Source organism: Hydra vulgaris, chromosome 06 (assembly GCF_038396675.1).
Source record: "Hydra vulgaris chromosome 06, alternate assembly HydraT2T_AEP".
In the NCBI taxonomy this organism is placed as follows: Eukaryota; Metazoa; Cnidaria; class Hydrozoa; order Anthoathecata; family Hydridae; genus Hydra; species Hydra vulgaris.
The window spans coordinates 1,392,431-1,405,357 of record NC_088925.1 but is presented as its reverse complement, the minus strand read 5'-3'; the positions used below and the strand labels follow the sequence as shown (position 1 = coordinate 1,405,357).

Here is a 12,927-nt window from a genome sequence, read left to right as displayed (position 1 = left end):
TGAAAACTGACATTGAAGCAGAAGAAAAGCGAGACTTCACTTACGAAAACCTTTAGAAACACAATTTTAGAAAAAGAACTTTCTAAGAAAGAGATTAAATAAAAGTGTTTGATAACCTAGTGTATATATATATACACAGTATAAAAGATTTTTTAACTTGTACCATACTATATGCAACAATATTACAATATGTATTTATATTTATATATAAAACATATTTTGAAGGCAACATATTTTGTTTATTACTGGTCAAGAAAAGATCAATATATCCTTGAAAAACCCCAAATTATCCTTGAAAAGTCCTGGAAATATACTGAAATTTTAAATTAGCTTTTAGCTGGCTACCATGCTTGAACTTCAAAGTTAAAGTTTGGAGTTTGTTGATGTTAATGTTATTTGATGTTGATGTTGCTTTATAACAATTTGAGTGTCCCACTTCATTTTCTATTAACTCATGTAAGTTACAACAAGTTATTCAAACTGCTAGAAAAATTTCTTTCACTGATCTGTCAAATAACTTACAATCCGTGGAAAGAACTGTAAAGTTTCATCTGAAGCCTTAAGAAATGTTTATGGAAGGGTGATGAGGCATAATTGCATTCTGGTTAAAAACTAGAGCAGAATAGAAACCAAGAGAAATGCGACCATTGCATACTTTCGTCAATGTAATTTTATCATCTATAATGTTTCAAAAGTATATTGAAAATGACAAACATTTCTTTAAAATACAATTTGTTGTTTCTTTCAATATAAGAGAAATAAAAAGGGTTTGTATTACAGTAATAAATACTAAAAATAAGATGAACAGTACGCAGGGCACAAAGACGTGAGATAAAAATTCTACCTTTCATTAAACTAACTTAAATTAAATCAAAATTAGAATTCTCTGTAAACACTCTCAAATAAAAAAGAATCTTGCAAAAAAAAGACAAATAGTCGAAAACTTTGAAGAGATTTCCCAAAATTCTCCTAAGTCCAATTTAGCTAATTTTTTTGGAACTGTGATTATATATATGTATCACATAAATCCCAAAGTGAGCCAATGTGTTCAGAAAACAAAAGTAAGCTTAGACAGTTGCTTACTGAGTGTTACCTATTAATATCTTTATTAGTAGATTTATCAGGAATTCTACATATGTTCAATTAAACTGTGAAACAATTTCTACATTTCAAAAGATTGCTAGCTGCTAAATTTTTAAATGCAGTTTTTTTTATGGAAAACCTCTTGATTAGTAATGTACCCAGATATAATTCCATGTTATACCAATGAAACACCCAAACTAAAAATTATTTAAAACTTTAGTGTTTTGGTATTAGCTTTAATGTAGTTATTAGTTATTTTTTAAATAGTTTGAAATAAATTGTTTGAGATAAATGGCATTGTCCTAACTATTGTTCGGTATAAAACTTTTAATCTTATGTCTAACTCTTTGTGGTATAGAGGTGTTTTTTTTTGTTTTTTTTTTATTTTTTTTTTTTTTAATGACGTTTTGTTATTATTTGATATTTGATTTTTGTTTGATTATAAAAAGATTAAAAAAACTTTATTTCTTGCTTACTTATTGATATTGCCAAAAATTCTAAGATAAAAAGTTTCAAATTGTAAAGAACTAAGTCTTTCTATTTCATGTACCAATATTTAATGGACATTTTGAACCCCATAATTGTGACTATATATGGGTAGTAGCTTGAGGCTTAAGTAAGCTGAAGTAAACCTAGTTTAATTTGTAAAACCTAGTGTAAATTTAAATTTTTGAGACTACCTTGTAAAAAAAAACAAAAATTATAGAGTTAAAACAATTAATCAAAGTTTTTCTACTCTATCAAAAAGGAAGCCATATTTGAACTCAATAGACGATGCTGTCAATTTCAGCCTGTAGTTTAACAAAGTTTAAATGGAGTGTGAACAACATTTGTATGCATATATATATATACATACATACATATATATATATATATATATATATATATATATATATATATATATATATGTATGTATATATATATATATATATATATATATATATATATATATATATATATATATATGTGTATATATATATATATATATATATATATATATATATATATATATATATATATATATGAAGAGATAATTAAAAAAAAGCGGTAAGCGCCAACTTCGAAAAAACTGCGTTAAGTGGATAATTTTGAAGAGAAAGTTAGATACTTTTAAGTCATGTTTGTAACTAATTTTATTAGGTTTAATTTATTTTTTTTAATTTAGGCTCTAAAAATTATTTATTTTCAAAACGCTGTATAATTTTTTTAGTTTATTTTCAATGTGCTGTATATTTTTTTGACCAATCCGTGCTTATATAAAGTTGACTCCACGCAAGCGCAATAGTCATATTTAAATAATAATAATAAAGATGGCTGATTTGGATGGTTTAGATAAAAGTGTTGTGTCAACGTTAAAATCACGAGAGAAAAAAAAACAATGCTCTGCAAGAGAGAAAAATAAGTTATTTAGACATTTAAGCGGAGGAAAAATTCCTACTATATCATGTAATCATGTTTCAGGTTACTGCAAAGTGAGTTTTTTTAATTTAATGATCTTCGTATGTTGAAATTATAATTTAGTTATGAGTTTAAAGTTTTATTATACACAATGTAAGATTACTTGGTATAATTTGTGTTTATGGCAAAATAATTATTTATTGATTGACTTATTTCAGGCTCGAGATATAACAAAGGATAATTTGCTAAAACATACAGAATTCTATAGTATTGCAAATAAAGTATCACAAGATGCTACTATACTGTCAATGCTTAATATAATCAGTGTTTAAAGAGTCAGAGTGAAATATAATAATCGAATAAAGTTAAGAAATATGAGTATTGAGTACTTTTTATGCTGCGAGGGAATTAAAGTACGAGTTTGCCAAGCTTCATTTTGTTCAGTATTGTGTAAGTATAAAATTACTTTACTTTTAATTCAGAAATAGAATGTATATTTTGTTAAAAAAAATTAATGAGTAAAAGTTAATATTTTATTAATTTATTCCAGCCATAAAACCTGATAGAGTTTTAAGAATTGCAAGGCACTGGTATGAACATGGAACAACCAGACCTGAAAATAGAGGAGGAGACAGGAAGAAAATAGCTTTTTCTGAAAAGAAAGAAGTTATTAAAAACCATATTCAGTCTTTTAATTGCAGAGCAAGTCATTATGGAAGAAAAGGTGCTCCAGGATGTAAATATTTGCCCTCTGATTTAAATGTAAAGCGGATGTACGAACTTTTTTTCGGATAAAAACAATGCTTTTACTGTAGCTACTGTAGGCTACCATTATTATTATGGGGTACTTATGAATCATTTCAATATAGCTTTTGGATACCCAGCAACAGATACATGCTCTACATGTCAAACATATAAGTTGGCTATGAAAAACCAAAATATTACTGATAAACAAAAAAATGGAAAAGCCAGAAAAAGGAAAGCCAGAAAATTTTATAGTCTTCTCAATCATATTCATCCCAATGAGATCACTATCTGTTTTGACATGATGGAGAACCTTGTACTACTAAAATTATCAATCGGAGAAGCCTACTATTCTAGACAGCTTTATTTTTATGTCCTTGGTGTTGTTAATTATAAAGGTGATAAGTCTCAGTCTGTTAACGATATATATTTTTTTACTTGGATGGAGTGTGAAAATAGGAAAGATTCGAATATGATCTGTTCAGCTATAGAACATCTACTTAAAAATGTTTTAAAAGATAAATGTTTCAACGCCTCGTCACTTCGATTGTTTTCTGATGTATGCTATGGCCAGAACAAAAACATAAATATGACATGTATGCTTCTAGCTTTAAGAAAACAATATTTTAATAAACTGCAGATTACACATACTTTTCCAGAACAAGGTCACTCATATCTAACAGCTGATCGCGTGTTTGGTCGAGTTCAGCTAGATATTAAAAAAAGAGACCAAATTTTTGAGCCTAATGAATACATAAACATACTTAGCCGGCATGGAAAAGTCATAGTTTACGGGCAGAATTGGTCAGCACATGACTTCAAATCAGAAGTCAAAAAGTATGTCATGAGCAAAAAAACATTTAAAATCAGTGAAGCAAAAAAACTTCTTATAAATTCAGACAAGCTCGAAGTAGTTGCATTTAGTTACCATTCTGAGCCAAAATCACACAGTATCCTTAAAAAACGGAAGAAATGGGAGACATTTAGACCGCAACGTTTGGAATTAAATAACTGTGTTAAACTTGCTAAGAAAGACGATGTTTTTCGTCTTCTCGGTCTTGTAGGAGCAGAAGGCAGAATACTTAGTATGTATATAACACTACTCTGTAATGCCACTGAAGATAATGCTAGCCTTAGTGAAGAAGATAGTTCATAATTTGATTTAAATGTTTTTTAGCTGTGAATTTTGTAAACATGTTTAATTTAAGATACAAATATTTAAAAAAATTTCCAGCATAACATGATTTATTTTGTTTGTTTTTTTAATAACGTTATTGAATACAAGATAAAATACTCATTAACACCTTATATATTTTTATAGTTGCACTTGTGAGTTGTTTAAAAAAAGTTGCTGATTTATATTAAAGGAGAACAAAGTTTTAAGGTAGATCTTAGAATGCATAATAAAATAATATTATGTTTCATTAATAGATATATTTTATTAATGAAATGGATATAAAGCGTTTTGTTAATAAATAATACTTGGATATACAGCGTTTTGAAACAAAACAAAAATAACCACTGAAAATATACATCGATTTCATACCGCTCGATTTCAGTAGACATTATAGCCTTATTAATAAAGTACATGCTTAACTAAATCAATAATAACTTATTCCAAAATACTTAATTTCTTTATGCAGGAGAAAAGTTCGATTTACTCAAAAGCCAAAAAATGGATTTACAGCGTTTTGAAAATGAGCTCTTCATATATATATATATATATATATATATATATATATATATATATATATATATATATATATATATATATATATATATATATATATATATATATATATATATATATATATATATATATATATATATATATATATATATATATATATATATATATATATATATACATATATACATATATAGATGCACATGCATGCATACATGCATGCATACATACATACATACATACATACATACATACATACATACATACATACATACATACAAACATACATGCATACATACATGCATACATACATAAATGTTAAATATTTTTAAAAAACAGTAAGTTTTCATTTTTGAATTAACGTTGTTTTCAATATTTTTTAACAATATTTTTTGTTAAATATATAATATATAATAACTAAATAAAAAAGTGCTTTTTACCCAATCAAAAGTTCTTGCTAATGAAAATGGATCTTAAATTTTCTCTTGAATTAATAAATTAATAAAAAAGATAAGTGCTTTTAATACTATGCATATTTAATTAATGATATTTTTAAATATTAAAAGGAATAAATTTTATTCTTTATATTTTCTTCAATGTTAGATGCGTGATGCTGCAAAGATGCTGGCTGCTCAACCTCAAAGTAAAATAACACAAGAAAACTTAGAGGTGTTTATAGATGTATTTGAAACCCAAGTTGAAGAACTATGTAATCTTCTGAGAAATATTACCGAAAGCATTAACAATAGTATGAAATTTTTTATTGTTAAAATTATTTGTTAAATGGCCATTGTTTACATGTTTTTAGTGGTGTTTTTATTATGTATTTAAAAATTGAAATGATTTTAAATTATAATATGCATTTTAAAATAATTAACTAATCATGAAAACCCCAACCTTGTTGCCATGATGTGTTTTCAAAATTTATTATTGAGATGAATAAAAAGTTAAAATAGAAACTTTAAAAAGAAACAATATTAAAAAGAAACAACATTATATAAATATTTTTATCAACATTATATTAAATATTTTTCTGGAAAGGTTTAATGGTAAGCAATATAAAAACAGTTTTATATAAACTCAAGATTACTTACCAGAAACTAAAAAATACTCACCAGAAAATTTAACCAGCAGATAATTTAATGTCTACTATTTTATGTTTTATCATTAACAGTTAGAAACGAATGTTTTGAAGCTTTTAATGTTCAATGTTCAATAATAAAATTAAAATTTTTATAATTTTGTAAATTTTGGACTTATCCCTCTCGCCGCAGTATTACTAAAATACATAATACACACTGGACACCCGGTTATTCTCCTGTAGAGTGAGGTTAACTTTTTCGCACCATGCATAAACACACCAAATATGTGTTACCTCTGCTTTTTTTAACTATAATCTAATCATTTATCTTAATGACTCTCCAATTTGTACCTGCTTTTTTTTTTTATTATTAATCCTTTGCTTGTTTTTGAAAAAAATAAATTATAATTAAGAATAAGGTAGTGTTTAACGGTTTTAAAAAGTTTTTTTTGCTAAGTCAAATATGAAATTAATCAAAATTTAAATATATTTGTATTGTTCATATATATTTGTATGTGTTAATGAATAAATGTATGTATACTTAAGATTCCTGTGGAAAATCGTCTTCACGGCCGATATCAGCGGAGATGTGATTAGAAGAAGTTTTAATGGTGTAAATGAGTATTTTGTCAAAAAATTATTATTTTTTAAAGTCAAGTACTTGATTTTCACTGAGTTTGTAATTATTTTCAAGGATATTTATTTATTAAAACTATTTCAAACAATGTACTCTAAATTTAGTTAAATAAAATGTTAAAGTTTGAGTTTATTTTATCATCAATTGTTTAGATGATTAAATCTTAAAATTCGAGTTTGTTTCCATCGTATTATTCATTCCATCAGTTTATTGTCATCACCAATAAAAATATTCTTAGGCATACTTATAACAAATCTGATTTTAAAAACTCTCTTCAAAAATCAGAATATCTCACATAAAGTTCGATATTCTGATTTTTGAACGATATTAATTAGATTTTGAAGACTAGATTTAGTTGAGCATAGATATATCCGCATTTGCAATGACCTGTGTAAACCTCATTTATTGAAGTTCCTACTTTGAATTCTGAAACAATTATCTCTAAATTTTCTTAAAGTAAACAAGTTATCATATTAATATATATTAGCAGTATTTGCTTAATATAACGATGAGATTGTATGAAAGATGGGATTTTTTTCAGATACTAAAGTTTCTCAAATCGTAATTCACAAGTACAACTCATAATTTTTTGTCGTAACTAACATCCGCTGCTGTTTCAACTTCAATGGACAAAATGGATAAGCATCAATGGACAAGCAGATCTTTCTTGGCTCACCGTGCTTCTTAATCAGTTTTAACTTTGAGCTTCTCTCAGCAAAAGCTGTACTTACTGGAATTGTGAGCATGATTCTGATAGTTACGTAAATATTTGGATGTATTTCTTCAAAATTATTTTATAAAATGTACTGTATAAGTTGCTTCACTTGTATTTTCTAGTAAAGTGAATTTTTAAATTTGCAGCTCTTCATAAAGTTTGAAAGGATCTATGTTGCTGTTTTCACCTTCCTGAAGTATTGCACCTAAATAATTACAATGCTTGAGTAGATCCTCTCTTGGCAAAAATTTTAAATAATTGATATCGCAATAAAACCAAAACGGTCAAAATATTCATTAGGCGCTTGGAATCGACATTCGGTGTCGACTATGACTGCATCTATCATTGTGTTGAAGAAATTTACTTTGTACTGTGTTACAGCAGATTGTATACGTTGATCCTTGTGTTCATAACCGAACATTCGTTTTTTTTTGTGCTATTCTTTTTCCTTTAAATAGTGACTCAATTTCGTAAGCGCTTTTTTCCACAAACGATTGAGCATCTGCAACGCTTTTTTCAAATCCAGTATCACGGAATTCTTGAATCCAAGTTCAAAATGTACGTAAAGTATCAAGAGCGACTTTTAAGTTTACTGGAATCGATTGCCGTAGTTTATTTATATTATTTACATGTAATAAAATCTCATACCACGCGTGAATAGCAACAATAAATTCGAAAGTTAACGTTCAAAACTGCTTTGCAGTCGCTTTGAGTTTCCGAATTGTCAGTTTTATTTTTCAAGCCATTCACACATTCTATAACATTATCAAATTTCAACAGTATAGCTTTAACTACTCCTATTCTACTCTTCCGCCGTGTCTCTGAAAGAGGTTTTAGTGTTAGTTTCAATTTCGTTTTTGTAAGTTCCCAAGGCTTGCTTGACTTCGAAAAGAGTACCATAGACTTTATTAATAAAGCCGAAAAATGTTTTAGTTGTTGTAGAAGAATTAGCTGCATCTACTAAATTCCAGTTAAGACAAAAGTAATGAATGACAAAAGTAAATTCCAGCTATGACATCCGCATGGTATGAAGAATGCTCTTGGATTAATGTTAATTATTCTTTATCTGACACCTTTATTAATGCCTACCATATTGATGCCATTATCATACCCCTGTCCTTAACAATTTTGTATATCCAGACCATTTCTTTCTAGTTCTTGTAATATGGAGTTTGCTAAATACTCTCTTGTAGTTTCCGTAACGGCAATAAAACAAACAAAATGTTTCTCTATCGCTCCAGTTGAGGAATCCCAAAATCTTAATAATATTGACATTTGTTCAATACGACTTGCATCTCTGATGTAATCAAGCAAAAAGGCATTTAACTCTGTGTATATTTTCATCAATAACTGTTTCAGACATCAATGTAATTAATTCATTTTGAATGACGTGGCTCAGAAAATTTTGAGCAATTTGCTTTTTATTAATTCGTTGCAAGTACTCTTTTAGCGTCAGATTATACTTCGATAACAACTTAAGTAAGTCTATAAAGTTACCACTGTTTCAGCTATTGCCCAGATTAAGTGATTCGCGATGACCTCTAAAATGCCAGATTGTGTGAGTTTAAAAAGTTTATTATATCAATCAATCTTTCAAACAAATTATACTTATTATAATTATTATTATAATTATATCAGAACCATATAAAATATATCAAACGTGTATATATAATATAATAAAAATACAATTGATTTAATAATTATTAACAATGTAGAATAAACAAAAACAGAAAATAATTTTACATTTCAAAAATATTTATATATATTGTCAGTAGAAAGAATAAAGTTTTTTAATTTAGTTTTAAAAACAGAAAACGAAATTGACAAATCAAAATTTGGAACAACAATTTTGTTCCATAAATACGGTGCTCGATAGTTTATGCAAAATTGATTAAACTTTGTTCGACAAAAGGGTTCAATTATTAAATTATTATTTCGTAAAGTATATTTGTTTATAGTTTTATGGGTAAAAAGATCTTTAAAAATGAACAATGGTTGTTCACTTTTACAACGAAACATAAAACATAAAATATTATAGACATTGAGTTCGTAAACGTTAAGTGCTTTAACGTTTTTAAATAAAATATTAGAATGAGAAAAACGATTTTCAAAACATATTAAACGCATTGCGTGTTTCTGACCCTAACCCTAACCCTAACCCTAGAGATTTCGTAACTTACTTTTAGAGGTACTTCCCCAAACAATATTGGCATAATTTATATAGCTATGCATAAATGAGTAGTAGAGTTGAATTAAATTTTGTTTATTTAGATAGTATCTGACCTTATATAGAATTCCAATACTTTTGGCCAATTTAGTAGAAATAAAGTCGATATGATACTTCCATGTAATATTTTCATCAATGTAAATGCCTAAAAACCTTGTGACCGACTCCTTTTTTATTTCAATTTTATCAATGAAAAGTTTAGGTAAATTATTTGGTAAAAAACGCTTTTTTGCGAGGGAGTGGAAAAGGATCCATTTTGTTTTGTCAATGTTTAAAGTTAACTTGTTGCACTCAAACCAGTTGGAGATGTGATTGAGTTCTTTATTCATATTTGAAAAAAGCTCATAAATGTCACTGTTTGACCGAAATAAATTAGTATCGTCCGCAAAAATGATACTCATAAGGTTAGAAGCTTTATTTAAATCATTTATATAGACTAAAAACAAAAGTGGGCCTAGAATAGAACCCTGTGGAACACCACATTTTATGTCAATTAATTTTTCATTTTGAAAATAATCTCCATAGAAAACAAATTGTTTTCTATTTGTCAAATAACTTTTATACCATTTTATTAATTTGCCATTAATTCCATAAAATTTGAGTTTCTTAAGTAGAATTTTGTGATCGACCGTGTCGAATGCTTTTGATAGGTCAATGAAAATACTTAGTGTATATTGTGATCTACCAAATGAATTGGAAATTTCACGAATGAACTGTGTAATGGCTTGTTCAGTTGAAAAAATTTTTTTAAAACCGAATTGATTTTTATATAGAAGTTTATTTAGTTTAAGGTAATTGTATGTTCTATTGTATATAATTCTTTCTAAAATTTTCGAGAGGATTGAAAGAACTGAGATGGGGCGATAATTACTAATATTTGATTTTTTTCCGTCTTTGTAAATTGGAGTAACTTTAGCTATTTTTAATTGGTCGGGGAATACATCTTGCTGTATAGATGCCCTGAACACTTTATAAAGAATACATTTTAAATTTTCAAAGCAATCTATGACTATGTTGCCATTTATTTCGTCCGCACCTGTAGCTTTGTTTCTTTTAAGAGATTTGTAAGCTCTCTCAAACTCATCAAAAGATAAATCAGAATGTAAATTATCTATAAAAAGCGAATTATTTATAGGCTCTAGGAAATCACTAAAAGTTTTTTCCGTAATAGGAATCTTATTTGCCAATTTAGTTCCTATATCAATAAAATATTTTTTAAACTCGTTTGCAATTTCGTTTGGTTCATATATATTTGTTTTATTTATTTTAATTACTTTAGGAAGGTAGTTTGAATTTGTTTTTTGTTTTCCTGTTATTTCTTTCAACGTTCTCCAAGTATTTTTTGAATCGTTTTTAAATTTACTAATAAAATTTGAATAATAATTTTTTTTAAGTTATTTACGAATTTTTTCAAATAAATGTTGGTAATTTTTATATTTTTGTTGGTTTTCATATGATTTTGCTTTTAAATATTTTATATATAGTTTCTGTTTGATTTTAGAGGATTTTCTAAGTCCTTTGGTAATCCACGGACTATTCAAGGTTGTTTTTTTTGTTATTTGTTCACAAAGTGGAAAGTTTGCATTGTATATTGAGAAGAAAGTATCAAAGAACTTATTATATATTGCATTTGCGTCATCACTAAAGTTAATATGTTTCCAATGCAGAAGTGATAATTGATATTGAAAGGATTTTATATTGTTTTCGTTGAAGACACGTTTTTTTATTATATTTTGTCTTTCGGGGTTATTAGAGGATACAGTATGAATTGTAATAAAAAATGGGGAAATGATCGGATATGTCGGTTTTTATAATTCCTTTTTGTAATTTCTTATTATAAATATCTGTTGTAAAAATATTATCAATCAACGTCGTTTAAGTTTTGGATATTCTAGTAGGGCGATTAATTAAAGGAAGAGCTCCTGCCATAAATATTTCATCATAAAAACTTTTTACTTTTTTATCTTTACTATAAATTAGACAGTTCATGTTGAAATCTCCAATTATAAAAGTAATTTTGTTTTCTTTGCTACCTTTGTGAATGATATTACGCTGTAAAAAGAAACTAAGATTTTCAGACGCACCATCTGGTGGTCTATAACAGCAGCTTAATATAATACTTTTTTTTTTATTGTTTAAAATTTCAATAGTTACGATTTCTTTATCACCGTCAGAAACGCACACATCATTCCTAATGTGTTATAGAATGTGTTCCTTAACGTAAATCAGAACTCCTCCACCCCGTTTATTTCTTTGTCTTTCTAACAAAATTGTTTCAAAACCTGGAAGATGGAAAATAGAATTATTTTTAAACTCATTCGAAGAAATCCATGTTTCTGTTAAGCAAATTATATTAAAAATATTTTCAGTTTCATCTAAAAAATCACAAAACTTTTCAAAATTTTTATTTAGACTTCTAATATTAATGTGAAGGATTCTGATTTTTTGATTTTCAGTGCCGTTTTTATTAAGAAATTCTTTTAACTTATTGGGATAAAGATAAGAACAACGTGTGTTCACATCATTAAAAAAATTGACATCTGGATCTGAATTAAGATCTGATTTTAAGTATTTATCATGAAAATTAAAAGTAAAGGATTCGTAGTCATCCATTTTTGTTTTTAAATTTGATTATAGAATCATAAAAGAATTCCTTTATAATTATAGGTCACGCGCAATCAATTTATTGTAAGTTACTTTAGCAAACTTAACTTTCGCTCGCAATTCCTTCGCTTCTTTGAAAAGCTTTCTTCGCAAATTTATTGTAAAATCGCTAAAGTCTTCGTTAACGTACAACCGCTCGTTCCAAAGCTTCATCGTCGTATATTTGTTTAACACTAGGGCTTTGTCTTTGTAGTTTTGAAATCGAACAACTATTGATCTGTTTTTTCCTGTTTCTTTTCCAACTCGATGGGCTCTATCTATTAAAATATTTTCTTGTATATTAAGTTTCGTATTGAGAAATTCTTTGATTTTTTGTTCACTTTCTTCCCAAGTTTCATTAGCTTTATCTTCAATCCCAACAAATCTCAAGTTGTTTCTGCGGCTTCTGTCTTCTAGTTCTGCTATTTTCTCTTCTATGTTATTGTTTCCATTTTCAATATTACTTATATCTGGTGATTTTTTCGACTCTGTTTTTTTTAATTCTGTAAGTTCAATTATTATTTTATCATAGCTTTTGCTTAAAAATTCAACAGCTTTCTGTACCTCAGATAATTCTTTTTTTAACATAAAGTTTTCATCTTTTAAGTTATTAAATTTAATTTCCATTTTCTCTATCCGATCATTAAAATTTTTCATCATAGTATTCTCATGATTTTCAAGGATTTCTTTAAGTTGTGCTGGTGTAAAGTTT

The 12,927-nt window shown here is 27.0% G+C and overlaps 1 protein-coding gene across 1 annotated transcript in view; it reads left to right on the top strand.

The window, feature by feature from the left end:
• The window catches only part of LOC100210131 (alpha-catulin), a 42,096-nt gene extending 35,339 nt beyond the window's left edge, over positions 1 to 6,757 (top strand). The window contains exons 11-12 of the mRNA XM_065798935.1: positions 5,516 to 5,660; positions 6,540 to 6,757. Coding sequence (XP_065655007.1) covers positions 5,516 to 5,660; positions 6,540 to 6,586 — 192 coding nt within the window. The 3' untranslated portion in view covers positions 6,587 to 6,757. The remainder of the gene's footprint in view (positions 1 to 5,515; positions 5,661 to 6,539) is intronic.
• The last annotated feature ends 6,170 nt before the right edge of the window (positions 6,758 to 12,927 follow it).